Consider the following 17,008-nt stretch of genomic DNA (forward strand, 5'->3'; position numbering starts at 1 on the left):
ATAAAGATTAAATAAAGAAATACCGAAAAATGTGAAATATAATTAAACTCCACATTACACATCATGTGATGAGGTATTGATTATTTGTATTTGATTTTGATTAGGGGAACAGTTTTTAATTTTTCTTTACTTACATCTAACACTTTCTTTAAAATAATTTTATTTATTGGAATATTTTTAACCTTTTATAATTATTATTGGCAACTAATAAACAATATTGCTTAACATGATTAATAATTTTTAAAAAATACTTTATTTTTATTTTCTTAATTATATTTTTTAACAAAAAAGTTACGTCTAAAATATAATAACATCACATTAAAAACCAATGCATCAACTTTCATTAATTCCATCAAATCAATACATATCTGATATCTTATCTTCACATCAACTTTATTTTCATTATGTTGCACCACCAAAATTTAAAATTTGCATGCTCTCAGTCTCTTACTAGACTTCAGCCAGACGCTCAGCGAGAGCAAGATAGCAAATCCAAAATAGCACATTTTGTAGTTTGACACGATTTTAGAAGAAGGTTGAACTCACTATGTGATAAAACGAAAAACATTTCCCTTTTTTATTAAATAAGGATCACCAAGTCAAACATGAAATCCTGTGAAAATCGTTCCCTTGCGATTTTTTCACATCAACAACGTAAAGTACACAATAGAGAATCCAAATGAGCCAACCAGTAGGCACAATGAACCAACCTCTTTCTCAGTTCAAAGTTTTGAAGGTTCCTTCCTTAGGGCGATGCAGGACTATGTAATCATAGGCCTCCAGAGTGAGAAAATCATCAAGTTCTGGGGATGTACATTGGCGAGCAAAGATCTTACAAGCCTCCTTGTAGTTTCCCTTCTCGAACTTCTCTGTTCCCACTTCCTTTTCAATCCTAACCATCTCTTCTTCAACCACTCTATCAAAAAGCTCTTTGTTCACTTTCTCTCCAGCTCCATCCCCATTCAGTTCCACTTCATACTTGAGCCACTGCCAGTTCTGCACCCTGCTGATCTCAGCAGTCGCAGCATCTTCCATCAGGTTGTAAAGAGGCACGCAACCGCTTCCACTCAGCCATGCTGCCAAGTACTGAATCCCCACCCTTGTGTTTAACCGGAGACCTTCCTCGGTTCGGACTCCTACTGGTATCTGCAAGAGGTCTTCTGCAGTTATGTTTGCAGCATCTTCGCGTTTCACTGTCTCTATCTGGTGAGGAGCATTGCTCATGATGTTGTTGAAAACCTCCATGCAGGCCGGAATGAGACCAGGGTGTGCAGCCCAAGTTCCATCGTGCCCCGCTTTCACTTCCCTCAGCTTGTCCTTCCTTACAAGTTCCAGTGCTGCCTCATTAGCCACTGGGTCATCTTTGATGGGAATCTGAGCTGCCTGATGAACAATTTCAACAATTTCAACTTTATCAGACACATTTTCTATGTACAAGTTTTAAAAAAGAAAAAAAATAGAATCGGAGTTTGTAATTATTCATTGGTAAACTAAAGTAGCTCAATTACATATCATTGCTAAAAAGTACTGCAGAAACCAGACACTTAAAAGTTAGAACTGCTTAAGAATAACTATTCATGATAACAGTGGTGAACCAGAGTAGTTCCTTACATACCATTCCTCCCATAGCATGCACACCGCGCCTGTGGCAGGTCCTGATGAGGAGATCAGAGTAGCTTTTCATGAAGTGTTGAGTCATGCCAACCTGCACCCTATCTGGTAGGAGGCGATCTGGGTGAGCTTGGAAGGTCTTCACATAACTGAAAATGTAATCCCAACGCCCACAGTTCAGACCCACAGAGTGGTCCTTCAGCTCATACAGAATTTCATTCATTTGAAACACTGCAGGAAGGGTTTCTATCAGAACCGTCGCCCTTATGCTTCCTCTTTCGATGCCTGCTACGTTCTCAGCCTTCTCAAACACGCTGTTCCATATCTTTGCTTCCCTGTCAATCACAAGGTTGTCACATTACAATTCCCTAATACAGAGTTCTATAAATGCTGGTCCTGCTGGACCATCCGATTAAGGATGTATTGACCTCCATATAATAGTTTGTAATCCCTTTGGTCACCCTAGATCATGCATAAGAGGGTTCATTGAGTTTTGAACATGTTTTAAGACTATTCGGTCGTTTTTTTCTTCGATATGAACATGTTCTTTGGTGTTTTTCTTCAATCAGAATTAGAAATTTGTCTTGCTGCTGAGGTTTCATGCACACCTTTATTCTGATGACAATCGAAATGAAACTTTAATTTTAATTACAAAATAACACCAACTAAAGAATTGCCTTCAAATTTCTTCCTTACGTGTATCATACTAAAACCAACATATGGAATTACTAACAGAAATAGCTTTGTTCTTTGGGTCGTGTTATGACTGCATAGCACAGTGCTTACCTTGAATGCTCCATTTTGGGAAGATAAAAGAAAGGGCCGAAACCAGCACCTTGAGTGCGTCGAAATGCTGAGTAATTGTGGTAGAAGTAGAGGCCAAAATCAACCAGGCAACCAGTTGCAGGTTCACCATCAATCAGAATATGTGCTTCCGGTAGGTGCCAACCTCTTGGTCGCACAAAAAGCTTTGCTGTCTGTTCATTGAGCTTGTAAACCCTGTTTCTTACTTTGTCATGGAAACTTATGGTCCCATCCAAAGCATCCTTCAAGTTCACTTGGCCGCTCATGAGATTTTCCCAGCTGGGTGACAGTGCATCCTCAAAATCAGCCTTAGAAATGACAAAAACATCAACAACTTTCAGTGCTATGGTTCCGGTATAAACCAAATTCAATAAACCCTTTCACCATTGAAAAAAAAGATAAGACTTGATTACACTCTTGGTATAGTTCTTTATTCTGAGTGCAGATTTTTAATCTTCCAAGTTCAAACCATCTCAATTAAATCTTTAAGTCTCCCTTCTTTACAATTAGGTCCCTCCGTCTGGCCACGATGTCTTTAGCATTAGATGAAATTTTATTCGAAAATGACAGAAAACTTAAAAAACTCAAATCGGTACAATTAAAAATATAAAAGCCCAGTCAACAGAAGTGATAAAAGTTTTAGACTTGAGATGGAAGTGTACACAAAAGTTTTATAATGTTCTTTGTTATGTCTAAACTCTAAACTTAAATATGGATTAACAACTTTGGTGGAAATCAGAGGCATAGTAGTGTAGAGTGTAGATGTACTAACCATAAAAACTTTAGCTCCAGAGTTAAGAGCATTGATGACCATCTTTCTGTCAACAGGACCAGTGATCTCCACTTTCCTATCTGCAGCGGCTGGTGGAACAGGAGCACATACCCATTCCTCTTCCCGTATGTGGCTAGTGGCAGGATCAAACCCCGGAAGAGCCCCTTCATTGTACCTCTTTTTGGCCTCTTTTCTCTTCTCTAGTGCATACTTAATATCGCTCCTGAACTCACGTTGCAGGTCTGCAACAAATTTCAAAGCGTCTTTTTTCAGGATTTTTGCAAACTCTTCGTCATATCTTCCCAGAATATCAACTCCATCTGGTACATCATAGTAAGATTCGGTCACGGTCGACGGAAGATGGGTTCTATGGTCCATGGTCTTTCTTTCTTCCTGCAACGGTGGCTAGATATTACTCTTCTGAAAGTAGAATATGGCATGTGAGCAAAAAGCAAGTTTGCAATTAGGTCTATAAATAATTTCCTCTGTACAACTTGAATTCATTTTTGGAACTTATTTTTAACAGACCAACGTAATACACTTTTAGATTTATTTATTTGATACAAAGTATAACAGACCAAAATTCGAGCTCTTCTACCACGCCCATGCTGCTGTTGGTGCAACTTTCTCGGCAATTTTTTTTTTCTTTATATATAATTATTAGGGTTAAATATGTTTTTACTCTCTATACTTTGGGACGATTTTGATTTTAGTCCATTTTTAAACTAAGGTACAATTTAGTCCTTCAACTTTAGAAAACTCTGATTTTAGTCTTTTTTACCAATTTTTTTTAACTTTATTTGTTGTTTCAAACGCGTTTCTCAATTAACATTGAAGCAGAAATGTGTCAAACAGTGTAAAGAATCCAAATGTTATACGTGTTTGAAACAACAAATAAAGTTAAAAAAAATGATAAAAAAGACTAAAACAGAGTTTTCTAAAGTTGAATGACTAAATTATACCTTAGTTTAAAAATGGACTAAAACCAAAATCTTATAGGAACTAAAAACATATTTAACCCTAATTATTATATCGTAAATTAAAGTAGTCAGTTTAATAAAAATTTGTGTATTATAATTTTTTCTTTAATTTTAATTGAAATTGTGACAATTTGATATATATGGTAATGTGGTATAATTTAAAATCATGGCTTGGAATAATTTCAGCTTATAATTTTGTTTTAATTTTAATTAAAGTCATTCATTTTAGTAAGTTAAAATCATATAGGATTTTTCTACAATAAAACTGTACAAAGTTGACCCTATTTTCACATTTTTTTTTAAATTGTACCATTTTGATAAATTTGAAAATAAAATTGCACCCTTTTGTGTTTTTTTCGTTGGTATATTTTAATCTTGTATAAATTATATACATTTTATATAACTATGTATCTTTTAAAAGTACAAATCAAAACGTCTTAGTTACTAATTTGTTTCTTACTCTCATTTTATTGTTTTTTTATATCCATTTTTCATTTTCAACTTCAATTCAAGTTTAAATAACAATTAATGAATCATAGAAACTTTAAGAGAGGAAGAAAAAGGAAAAAGTGGTGAAAAGAGAAAAAAAAAAGGCAAAAAATGATGGTGGAAAATGAAGAAGAAAGATAGAAAGAAGAATATGGTATTGAAAGGAGGGGGAGGGTGGCTAGGGGTGGAAAAAAGAAGAAGAAGGTGGTGGGAGAAAAAAGAAAGAAGAAAAAAAAAAGGAGCTTTAGAGATAAAAAAATAACTCAAATCCCGATAAATTAACGCTTACAAATGAAATTAACGTTAATAAAAAAATTACTAAGTTAATTCAAACAAATTAATACAAATATAGGTACATAATAGTTAATTAATACATACATACATATATATATATATATATATATATATATATATATATATATATCATTTAGTTTATTTTTCCTTGTAAAATATTCAATATTTTATACTTTTTATATTCCTTTTATATTATTATATATGATAATTTGTTATGCAATTATTTTTCATTGTTCTGTTTTCTTTTATATACACGCACTCCCCCTCCAAATCTTGTGAAAATTCTCTCCCTCCACTCAATATTTTACAGCCATAAAATTAATTAAATAATCATTAATAGCATTTAACGTATTTTATGTTTAAAATAGACTAAGATCCATGATTTTATTCTTTCACTACTTATTTTTTTAAGGTTTGGAATGCAAGTAAGTTTAAAGAATTTTATTATTTATACCAGCAATGTGTTACTAATACACTCTTGTACTAGTTTGGAAAATATATTTACTAAATTAAGAATAAAAGCCTTACATATTTGATTAAATTCATATAATTTTCACTCAATTATAAATGCTGTGAAAAAAAAATTGTTACAAAGCTTGCTACTATCTACCTTCTTTCTCATTTAGAAAATAAGTTATGTAAAATTGTTGTTGAAAAAATATCATTTTAGAAGTTAGAGTAAAGAATTCAAAAACAAATAAAATAAATGAAAAAAACCAACAAAACAAAGTGATAAAAAATCAACAAAAAAAAAATAGAGTGATCTTAGTTATATTCCAAAACATGAATAATATTACTTCAAATTTTATGATTTTTAAAATAACAAATGTCGTTTTTTTTATATATTTTAAGGTGGTTTGTTGTGAAGTGGAGTTCGTGTTTTATTTGACAACTTCATCCTCTTCTTCCCAGATGGGAAATGCCAATTGTGTCAGCCTATATGTCACTCTCCTAAAGACACAGACACATGCCCAATCCCCCATGCCCCCAGGTGATATTAGATCTCATAAAAAAATAAATAGACTACTATATTTTTTTATTTTAAATATCTTCTTAAATATAAAAAATAAATAAAAGGTAAAAAAAAGTTGAAATTATATATGTCACAATCTACTAAATTGATAAATAAATAAAAAAATCATCACAAAAACATCATTCTTTTATAAGAATCCATAGTAGAAATGTCCTAAGAGCTATCAAAATTGGTCACAATCCGCGAGCCAATCCGGCCCATCACAGGTTTGGGTCGGGTTGGGTTTGAAAAAATTGAATTTTTTTATACGGATCAGATTTCAACCTGGCTCATTTAAATTCGGCTTATGTGGGTTGACCCCTGGTGGACCGGATTGGCCGTCAACCCATCTACATAATTTTATTTTTTTAATTTATTATTTTATTTATGAAACCCTAAAAAATAAAATACTTTCTCCACATTGTATGTACCACAAAAGTAATCTCTGCTCTCACAAATCACTCTCACTTCTTCATTGAAATTTTTCAAGGAGCAAGTAAAACACCGTCCTTCTTTTCTTCTCTTTTCTCCACTTTTTTGTTTTCTCACTTATATTGTACTTTTTATTATTATTTTGAATTGTCTTCAGTTTAAATCATTTTTTGGGAGTGAAATTTGTTTAAATTTGAATATAGAAAGTTTGTAATTTTTTTATTTAAAAAAAATTGTAATTAAATGGACTAGTGAGCCAACCTGTGGTGGGTCGAGTCGAGTTCAGATTTTTCTGACTCGCTAATAAATTACGGGTTGGGTTGACTCACTAAGCGACCAACCTGTGATGAATCGGGTCAGATCGAGCAAAATTATCCATTTTCACAACTCTAAATGTTAATAAATAATTCGTTAAAAAAATGTCAATAGTTGATAATAACATAAGATCAAGAACAAAGAAAACGCTCTATTTAATAAAATAAAGTTCAATATACAATTAAAAATGTTTACATCTTGATGTTTTTATATATAAATACATAAGTTTAAGAAAATTTACTAAAAGAAAACTCAAACATTAAAAAAACAAACTAATTTTTAAGAGAATGTCCAAAACCTAAAAACATTAAAATATAAACTAATTTTTGAAATAACTATTGTTTAAATTTACTCTAAGTTATGATTTTTGTTTTTTTATGTTCTTTTTATGCCAATGACTCCTCTTCTCTATCAAGTGATATTAATAAAATTATAGTAAAACATCAAATAATATAACTTTATTTAAATTTTTATGGTTAAATTTTGTTTAAGAATTTAATTATGAATTAAAAAATGATTTTAAACTGGAACAAATTGTATTAAATTTTACCATTAACCGATTTATAGCAAACATACGAACATAAATTGTTAATCAATTAGACATCACATTACATTGAGGCTAGATGAAACCACTGGTCTCCAACACTTAAGAGTATTTAAATTTATGTAAGTTTTTTATTTTTTAACTTTCAATAAAAATTGAAATTAATTTTTTTAATTTAAATTTAATTTAGTATTGTAACTTAAAAAATTATAAATTTAATCATTTTAATTAAATTTTGTTAAGTTTATTTAATATTTTAAATTTATTTTATGATAATATTTAAGTTAATTATAATATTTAATATATTTTACTTTAATATTAGTTGAAAAATTCGTTTCTAAAATTAAAAGATTAAATTAAATTAAATTTTTAAATATAAACCAAGTTTAATTTTTATTTAAAATTAAGAATAAAAATATATTTAATCTTTAAATTAAAAATAAAATTAATTAATATTTTCTAATTATATACTTATAATAAAAAGAACCATAATACATGAAATGTTTAATTAATAAGTTGAAAATGTACAATAATTTTTATTCATAGTTAATAAACTTAGTATAAATGAAAAAAAAAGTTAAACCAATATTTTATAATATTATGCTTTGTGTTTTGTTTATTTGACAATAAAAGCTCGATAGATATTATTGATGATAAATATCATATATCAATTAGTTGTATTATTGTCTACAATTATACTCAATGTTGGCCGTGATAAGGAGACGTGTGGACCCTCAAAAAGTGTGCACTTTCTTCAAAGCTTTATCATATTGAATGGAATCAAATTGCTTTGGAAGTTAATGCTATTGTGAAGTGCATGGTGTCTTTTCCCATATATTGCACCCGTGAATAATATACTACTCCCTTTTTCTTAAAGATAATATTTTAAAACATATTTATCAAAGTAGTCCTAGAGAATAATTATTTATTCAAGTAGTCCTAGAGAAAATTTTTTGGAAATCTGTTTATGGAATCCCGATTTAACACTTAATTTCTTTATTTTTTAGATGTTAATTATACATACATATATATATTCTTTGTTTAAAATAATTTTTAATTACTATTAAATATTATTTTATATTTTTAAATACGTTTTATAATTATTTAATTTTTAAATAATGTATCAAATAATTATTTCTAATTACAATGCCGTGTTTTTTTAAAAAAAGATTACTAATTTTTCAGTAGTATTAAATGATTAAAACTAATTAAAATAAAATATAAATTAACATTAAATGAAAACTTAAAGTTTGTGAATATTATTTTACTTTTAAATTTTGAATAAATTTAAATAATGTTATTAATAATTTTAAGTATACGGGCATAATTATTTAAGTACTTTTAAAATTATGTAAAAAGAGATCCCACATGGTGATTTTTAACACTATCAAATCCTGTTTCAGGGGTGTTGTTTCAAACAGGAGTCAAAGTGGAGTTAACGAAAACCATGTGCGGTGGGGTCCAGCGTGCACTAGGGTGGGATGATTGTGACAAAATTGTACTACTCTTCCTCACAACCGTCCAAGGTTTTTCTTAAGTGTAGCATAAGAGGCATTGGCACTTCCTATGATATTTTTGGGGGGCAACATCAGATTCTGTTTGGTTGGTAGACCAAAGGTGAAAAATTATCAGCAGTTTAATTAAATAAAACTAATACTTAGGGAATATTTCTTAAAATCAATTAATATTTTAACAATTTTTTTATAATACATTATTTATCATTATTTTATTTAAAATGAATCAATCATAAGTTATTTTATAAATGTGGGGATAAAAAAATTATAAAAAATTTGTTAAAAGATAAATTTTCTGTTTTCGAATTTACTTCCGTAATTATGTTATTTCAAGTTTCTTATTCTTATTTTCCTATTTTTAATCTATTTGTCTATTTTTTTTCTTTTTTACCAATCTGTTGTTGTAAGTTGGCACAGGCAGATGAAGCTACAATACGCCAGGAGGGGGACGCTGATTGATATAAACCACTCGATGTCCCATTTTGAGATTCTGTTGATATTCCTATGTATGATTCTATCGTGTGATAATTTGATAGAAACGTAGAATGATGAAGAAAATGTAGGTTAAGAACAAAGAAAGAAACAAAATAAAAATAGATATTATCTAGTTACAAATAAAAATAAATAAATATGTTGGCCGACCGTAATTCCAAATACATCTATTATACAAGTATTTATTGTTAGAAAATATCTTTAAATGCAATAGGCTTTAAATGATTTGGACATAGTGAGATTAACAAAATAATTCTCATTAATTTACAGTTAGATTATAGGTGTTTTTTGAGTTTAGATTATGTTAGATTTTTTGGTATTTTCCTATGCTGAGCATTAAAAAGTACTTTAAAATATTTTTTAATATATTTTAAAACATCAAAATCTGTATCTACCAATGTATTTTGAAGGCATGATAGAATAGGAAAAAAAAAACTCAAGAAATAATCCAAATTACTGTTTTTCATCCTAAAGTCATTAAAGTCAAATTGTTTTTAGAAAGTTTCTTAATATATTTTTTATAGGATGATAATATATTATCTTTCTTTTTTTTTTATGATGCTAACTCCCAAAATTATACTTGTTTCACTTATCTCTTTCATTTCAAATTTAGATTACATAAATAATTATATCATTATATATCAAATATTAACATATCATCAATATATAAACATGTAATAAAATACTTACTTTTTTTTTTTAAATTTAGTGTACATATATTTATGAACATTGCTATTAGAAAAATCATCACTAAGTAAAACACCGTCAAGGTTTTTATGTCACTATTTTGGTGCATGTTTTTATCTCTTATAAGATTTTAAAAATTTGTATATTACTATGTTTTCTTGATCAGGAACTACACACGTAATGTAATCTTTAGAAGAATGAGAAGATCTAATAAACTAAAGTGGTGTTAGAGAAACCAAAAGGCTATGAAAAACATGTAGAGCTTCTGAAAATCACAACCACAATTGTGACTTAAAATAAAAGAACAGCATACTAAAAACATTTTTCATAAGTTGGTGTGTCTTTTATATATTTTTCTCAAACAAATAAGTGATGTTTATTGATAAAAGAGAGAGATTCAGGAGTCAATTAATATTATACTAACTCTAATTTAAAATAAAAGCTTTGTAATTAATAAAGTAAATGTAAAAAATGGTTTATTTATAAATAATATTTATCTCTAAAGTTAATATTGCATAAAATCATTAATAACAATAGGATTTTATTTTAATTATTTATTTTTTAAATTATATTAAATATTTCTAACATTAACTATTGGAAAAAAAGTCTTCTAAGAGCTAAACAAATCTATAACACTTTCAAGACACTAAAAGTTGTCTCACAAATTCATTTTATTTGAATCATTCAAGCATATTTAACAAAAAATTTGACACTATAAATGACGAGTGTCCAAAAAGAAAAGAGGAAGAGATAAAAGTAATGGTAATATATAGTGCAAACACAAAGTTAATCATCACACTTATGTCTTACTAATCCTATGCTAACATAATTTAATTTTTTAATAAGTAAAATTTCCGGAACATGTGAATGTCATTCTGGAATACGATTTAGGAAATTTCGAAAGAAACTTTACGGAATACATATTTTTTTGAACACTTTTTGAAGCTATTTTTTGGAAAACATGAAATATTTTTCTAAAAAAACCTTTTGGAATGATTTCGTTTAGCATTTTCTTTCTTTTTCTCTGTATTAGTGATCCGGTAGCACTGGTGATGAAAATCGCAGTGGTGGTGTGATGTAATGGGGAAGGTTTTTGAAGTATTTTTATTTTGTATTCTAAAGTGTAGGAAGAAATTGGATGGGGTACAGGAAGAAATTCCTACAATGAAATTCCCGTGTGTTTTGTAATTGAACAGTTATTGAAAATTTCTTCTCGCACCCCTTAAAATTTTATTTTATATCTCATGTAGAAGGAAAATACTCAAATATCCTTCACTATTACATTCCCTATCATGTTATTATTGTTGCTAACACTGTTCTCACCACCACCATATCGCTGCGGTAGACGAAGAAGAGATAAAGTACTAAAGGATAATGATACTTAAACAATATTTTTTGACAATATCATTCTGTGATTGGTCTATGGTGATGTTTATGATTATTATTATTGATTGTGGAGTAATTTTAGACCAATCACAGAATAACACGTAGATGATGTTCAAATGTTGTAAAAAAAATGTTGTCTAAGTATCATTATCCAATACTAAAAGAACTGTTGTACAAAGTGTTTAATAGCATTTAAAGTAGAATGCTGATATTTTAAAAACTTTTTTTAATATTTTTTTGATAATAAGACACGTGTCATCACTTTATTGGTCTATTTGAATTTATATTTAAAAAAATATTTGAAACGAACCAATTACAAACTGCCACGTATGCGTTGTCAAAATGTTGTTAAAAAAACTTTTTCCTTTGAAGAATAAGGAAAGTTTGGAAGAGAATCTTTTAAGTCTAATTTAATTTCACCAAATTATTTTATAATTATATATTTTAAATTGATTTTATTTTTATTTTGTGTAAATCTTTTAATTCTAGAAATACACACTTTCGAAATGAATTTTAAGCTTAATTTAATTTTATGAATTGGTTTTATCTTTTAGTTTACGAATGTAAAGATTATAGGTTAAAAGCTCTTTTTGGTCCCAGTTTTGAATGAGAAAATTCGAAAATGGTCCTCATTTTTATTTTGTGTTTAATTTAGTTCCAAAGAACGTATTTCGTGTTCAGTTAAGTCATTTTCACTAATTCCGTCTAAATTGATAACGGCGAGCTATCCAGATGTGCAACTGCATTGTGAGGTGACATTTTTTTTGCTGACTTGGAGTCCTTTTCAGTTGGAATTAGGATTTTTTAAATTCTATTTCTGATTAGGGTTGTTAATTTGGGAGGTGAAAAGAGGATGAATTATAAAATTAGGGTTTTTATTCTGTATGTTCCCAATCTTCTTCCCAACCTTATTGGTTAATGAGCCATTGGGACCACTGTCCCTTCTACAACAGTGTCATCTTTGTTCTAGCGCTGCATAATGTTTCTAGCGATGTCACTAGTGGCATTTCCCCTCATCCTTCTTCTTCGTTAAACCTGCGTGAGGAAATTCCTTCTCTAGTTCTTGATATCCGACACTACCTTCAACTAACGAGTCTTCTCTACCAAAGTCACCATTGATGACGTCAATCACTTCTGTGGTCATCACTAGCGTTGTTGTCTTATATTAATATTATACATTATATTTGGTATTTATTTATTTTTATTTTGATTGTATTCATAAATTGATAATTGATTAGGCTGGAGATATGAAAATCGTGATGAATGGTAAAATTTGGAAAATTTGAGTAACTGTAATATGGTGTTTGGTCGTGGCTGATGAGATCGTTTAGGGAAATCCCAATTTTTGTGCAAAACCCTAAAATAAAAAATTCCCAATTTCATTATGTTTTCGTTTTCTCCATTGTTGTGAAATATATATAGATTTTTAAATGGTGGCTTGTTATATTGGTCCAATTTGTGTTGTTGCATACAGTGGTGGAGCACTGGTTGCAATTAGGGTTCACGATTTGTGTGAGGAGACGCGAGGATTACTCATGGTGGCGTGATGGTTTCTGCAATTTGTGTTTTGTTGTCGCTGTTAATTGATTTGCGTTGTTCTGGTTCACTTGCATGTTGTGCGATTTATGGTGATGGAATGAGCATTGCTGATGGAAGATCTGGGCTGGCGATGGTCACTCGAGGTTGATGGTGGATTTACGATTTTGAACTCGCGAGAAGGATTTATTTAACTTTTACCAATGGCTTTAATTTCAAGAAAACAAGGTTGGGAAGAAGATTGGGAACATACAGAATAAAAACCCTAATTTTATAATCCCCTCTTTTCATCTCCCAAATTAACAACCTTAATCAGAAATAGAATTTAAAAAATCCTAATTCCAACTGAAAAGGACTCCAAATGAGCAAAAAAATACACCTCACAATGCAGTTGCACATCTGGACAGATCGCCATTATCAATTTATACAAAATTAGTAAAAAGGACTTAATTGAACACAAAATAAGTTCTTTAATACTAAATTGAACACAAAATAAAAATGGGAATCATTTTGAATTTTCCCATCCAAAACTGGGACGAAAAAGAGCTTTTAACCAAGATTATAAGAGAGTGATTGGAGACTCGTACGATAACATTCATGAGTTGATTCTATACGCTGAGTTGTTAAGGTGAAGGTGTTCGGGATTTTTTGGTGTCCTGTTCCAGACATCCATGGCGGTTAGGTTGAAATATAGTATGCAATAACTCATTTAAGACGGTGACACAGAACTATTAGAGAAGGAAATTCTGAACTGATGAACTGATAATTGGAGAAAGGAGGAGTTAAGTATACGAGACAGAATTCAAAGGACCCCTTTCTTAGTTCAAAGTTTTGAAGATTCTCTGGGATGATGGAGGACTATGTAATTATAGGCTTCCAGAGTGAGAAAATCATCAAGTGTTGGAGAGGTGCATTGGCGAGTGAAGATCTTGCAAGCCTCCTTGTACATTCCCTTCTTCAACTTCTCTTTCCCAACTTCCTTTTCAATCCTTGCCATCTCTTCTTCAACCACCCTACCGAAAACTTCTCTGTTCACTCTCACTCCAACTTCATCCCCATTCAGTTCCACTCCATACTTGAGCCACTGCCAGTTCTGCACCCTGCTAATCTCAGCAGTCGCAGCATCTTCCATCAGGTTGTAAAGAGGCACCGAACCGCTTCCACTCAGCCATGCTGCCACGTACTCAATCCCCACCCTTGTGTTCAATCTCAGACCTTCCATAGTGCGCCCTCCTCTTGGTGTCTGCAATAGGTCTTCCTCAGTTATGTTTGCAGCATCTTCACGTTGGTTCGTCTCGATCTGGTTTGGAGCATTGCCCATGATGTTGTTGAAAACCTCCATGCAAGCTGGAATGAGACCTGGGTGTGCTGCCCAAGTCCCATCGTGCCCTGCCTTCACTTCTCTAAGTTTGTCCTTCCTCACAAGTTCCAGTGCTAACTCATTAGCCACCGGATCCTCTTTGATTGGAATCTGCGCCGCCTGTTGAACAGCTTCAACTTTTCAATCTATAGATACCCTTTTGCTTAGAGGTTATAAACAAGCATGCCAAGTAGTAAACAACAGAAGTTCCATTACGTACCATTCCTCCCATCGCATGCACACCGCGCCTGTGACACGTCCTGATGAGAAGATCAGAGTAGCTTTTCATGAAGTGTTGAGTCATGCCAACCTGCACCCTATCAGGTAGGAGGCGATCTGGGTGAGCCTGGAAGGTCTTCACATAACTGAAAATGTAATCCCAACGTCCACAGTTCAGACCCACCGAGTGTTCCTTCAGTTCATACAGAATTTCATTCATTTGAAACACTGCAGGAAGTGTTTCTATCAGAACCGTCGCCCTTATGCTTCCTCTTTCGATGCCTACCACCTTCTCAGCCTTCTCAAACACGCTGTTCCATATCTTTGCTTCCCTATCAATCACAAACTTCTCGTGTTACTTAAATGTTCTTTATGTTGTTCTCAAATCAGAGTCACAATTTCACCTTTAATATATAGTTTTTTTTTTTTTTTTTTTTACCTTGAATGCTCCATTTTGGGAAGATAAAAGAAGGGGCCAAAGCCAGCACCTTGAGTGCGCCGAAATTCCGAGTGATTGTGATAGAAAAAGAGGCCAAAATCAACAATGCAACCGGTTGCAGGTTCACCATCAATGAATATATGTGCCTCGGGTAGGTGCCAACCTCTTGGTCGCACAAAAAGCTTTGCTGTTGGATGATTGAGCTTGTAAACCCTGTTTCTTACTTTGTCATGGAAGCTTATGGTGGCATCCACGGCATCCTTCAAGTTCACTTGGCCTCTCATAAGATTTTCCCAGCTGGGTGACAGTGCATCTTCAAAATCAGCCTAAGAAAAAACAGTTAGTGAAAAGAAAAGTGCTAGTGTAAGTAAATTTTTGATGTACTAACCATGAAGACTTTAGCACCAGAGTTGAGAGCATTGATGATCATCTTTCTTTCGACAGGACCAGTGATTTCCACTTTCCTATCTGCAGCAGCTGGTGGAACAGGTGCACACACCCATTCTTTCTCTCTTATGTACCTGGTGGCAGGATCGAACCCCGGAAGAGCCCCTTCATTGTACCTCCTCTTTGCCTCTCTTCTCTTCTCTAATGCATACTTGATATGGTTCCTGAACTCACGTTGAAGCTCAGCAACGAATTTCAAAGCATCTTTTGTCAGGATTTTTGCAAACTCTGCATCATATCTTCCCCGAATATCCACTCCCTCTGGCACATCATAGTAACACTCCATCTTCTTTCCGTTTTCCTGTGAAAAATACAATGTGACATGAGAACAAGGGTCGTGGTGAATTTATATATACATACAACAAGTAGTTCACTTGGGAAGTGTGGTATGCTTTGGCTGCTGCATTTGGCACTACTATCGTATTTGGATTTGCGTTAAAGGAAGATGTAGCTTCCACGGATCCATTTGACGTGATTTCTCTGAAATACGTAATCCTTCTAACTATCTCTTCCTAACACCCAAATTTTGTCAGTATTCGCGGCCACAACAAATATAAGAGAGAATGCAATATTTCTTATCTTGGGCTTACCAAGCCCATATTCCATCCTACAACAAAGCCCAATACCATATATGTCTCCCTCCAAATTTCACAAATGGTCACAAATTTCACGTCAACTCAGTGTTGTTTTGGGTCTTCAAAGTTTGAGCAGAAATGTTCCAACCAAAACATGTGAATGGATAGAGATTCATATATTCAGATTTAGTTTATGTATTGCGTCTTCTATAAGTTCTTTATTTATTTAGAGGCGAAGAAGTTCTAGAAAATTAATAATAAAAGCACAAAAAATGTATAAAAAACGAGAATAAGTCCTCGCATTAATCCTTCTATAAAAATGTAAAAGGATAAGTACGAAAAACATATAATTGGTATTTTCGAAACATATTTGATTATGTAATAAATATTAATAAAATATTTATAAAAAATAAATATATTTTCGATCCAAATCACTTACACTATATATATTATTGATATTTACGTCAAATGATAAAAACATTTATTATATGTTTTATGTAATTATGTTATTATTTTCTTATTAATATTTATATTTTTCTTTATTATGAAAAACAAACAAATAAAATATAATTAAAATAGTAAATAAAATAATTAAAATATTAGTGGTGAATAATTTTTATTTCCATCTATTACTTTCCATGCTCGAAAATAAAGTATAATTTATTATTAATGTATGGTCGCACCTTTCTTTTTTTTCTTGTCACTATCCCTGTTTGGCATTTTTATTAAGTGGGAGATGCTTGAATGACAACTATCAAATTATTCTGCATCCATTTTATTATTATTTTATTAAATAATATAATTATATTTTTTCATTAAAAAACAGTTGGAATAAAGTTGGTTTTATGTCAAAATATTTTTTTTAATCAAGTATGGCTGACTTGAATCCAAAACTAATGAGAGTCTAAACTTTCATGTATAATTATATACTAAATTTTTAATGTTTTTATATAAATTAATTAAGATTAAATTAAATGGTGATATATTAAATAATATTATTTAGATTATCATTTTTGGTTATATCTTACATTTACAAATATTAAAATATTATAAATAAGATTTTAATTTATTAAAACATATGAAGGATCATTAGAAATATA

General features: G+C 31.0%; 2 protein-coding genes across 2 annotated transcripts; both read right to left on the reverse strand.

Moving 5' to 3' along the window:
• Positions 1-550: 550 nt before the first annotated feature.
• On the reverse strand, positions 551-3,646 carry LOC106768605 (malate synthase, glyoxysomal). The gene is made up of 4 exons (XM_014653842.2): positions 3,188-3,646; positions 2,398-2,723; positions 1,616-1,946; positions 551-1,383 (listed from the first exon to the last, which is right to left on the reverse strand). The coding sequence occupies exons 1-4, from the start codon at positions 3,563-3,565 to the stop codon at positions 718-720; spliced, it is 1,701 nt and encodes a 566-aa protein (XP_014509328.1). The 5' UTR covers positions 3,566-3,646; the 3' UTR covers positions 551-717.
• Positions 3,647-13,268: 9,622 nt separating this feature from the next.
• On the reverse strand, positions 13,269-15,662 carry LOC106766317 (malate synthase, glyoxysomal). Its single transcript, XM_022783480.1, has 4 exons — positions 15,275-15,662; positions 14,887-15,212; positions 14,449-14,779; positions 13,269-14,348 (listed from the first exon to the last, which is right to left on the reverse strand). The coding sequence occupies exons 1-4, from the start codon at positions 15,617-15,619 to the stop codon at positions 13,692-13,694; spliced, it is 1,659 nt and encodes a 552-aa protein (XP_022639201.1). The 5' UTR covers positions 15,620-15,662; the 3' UTR covers positions 13,269-13,691.
• Positions 15,663-17,008: the final 1,346 nt, after the last annotated feature.

Source organism: Vigna radiata, chromosome 7 (genome assembly GCF_000741045.1).
Source record: "Vigna radiata var. radiata cultivar VC1973A chromosome 7, Vradiata_ver6, whole genome shotgun sequence".
NCBI lineage: Eukaryota > Viridiplantae > Streptophyta > Magnoliopsida > Fabales > Fabaceae > Vigna > Vigna radiata.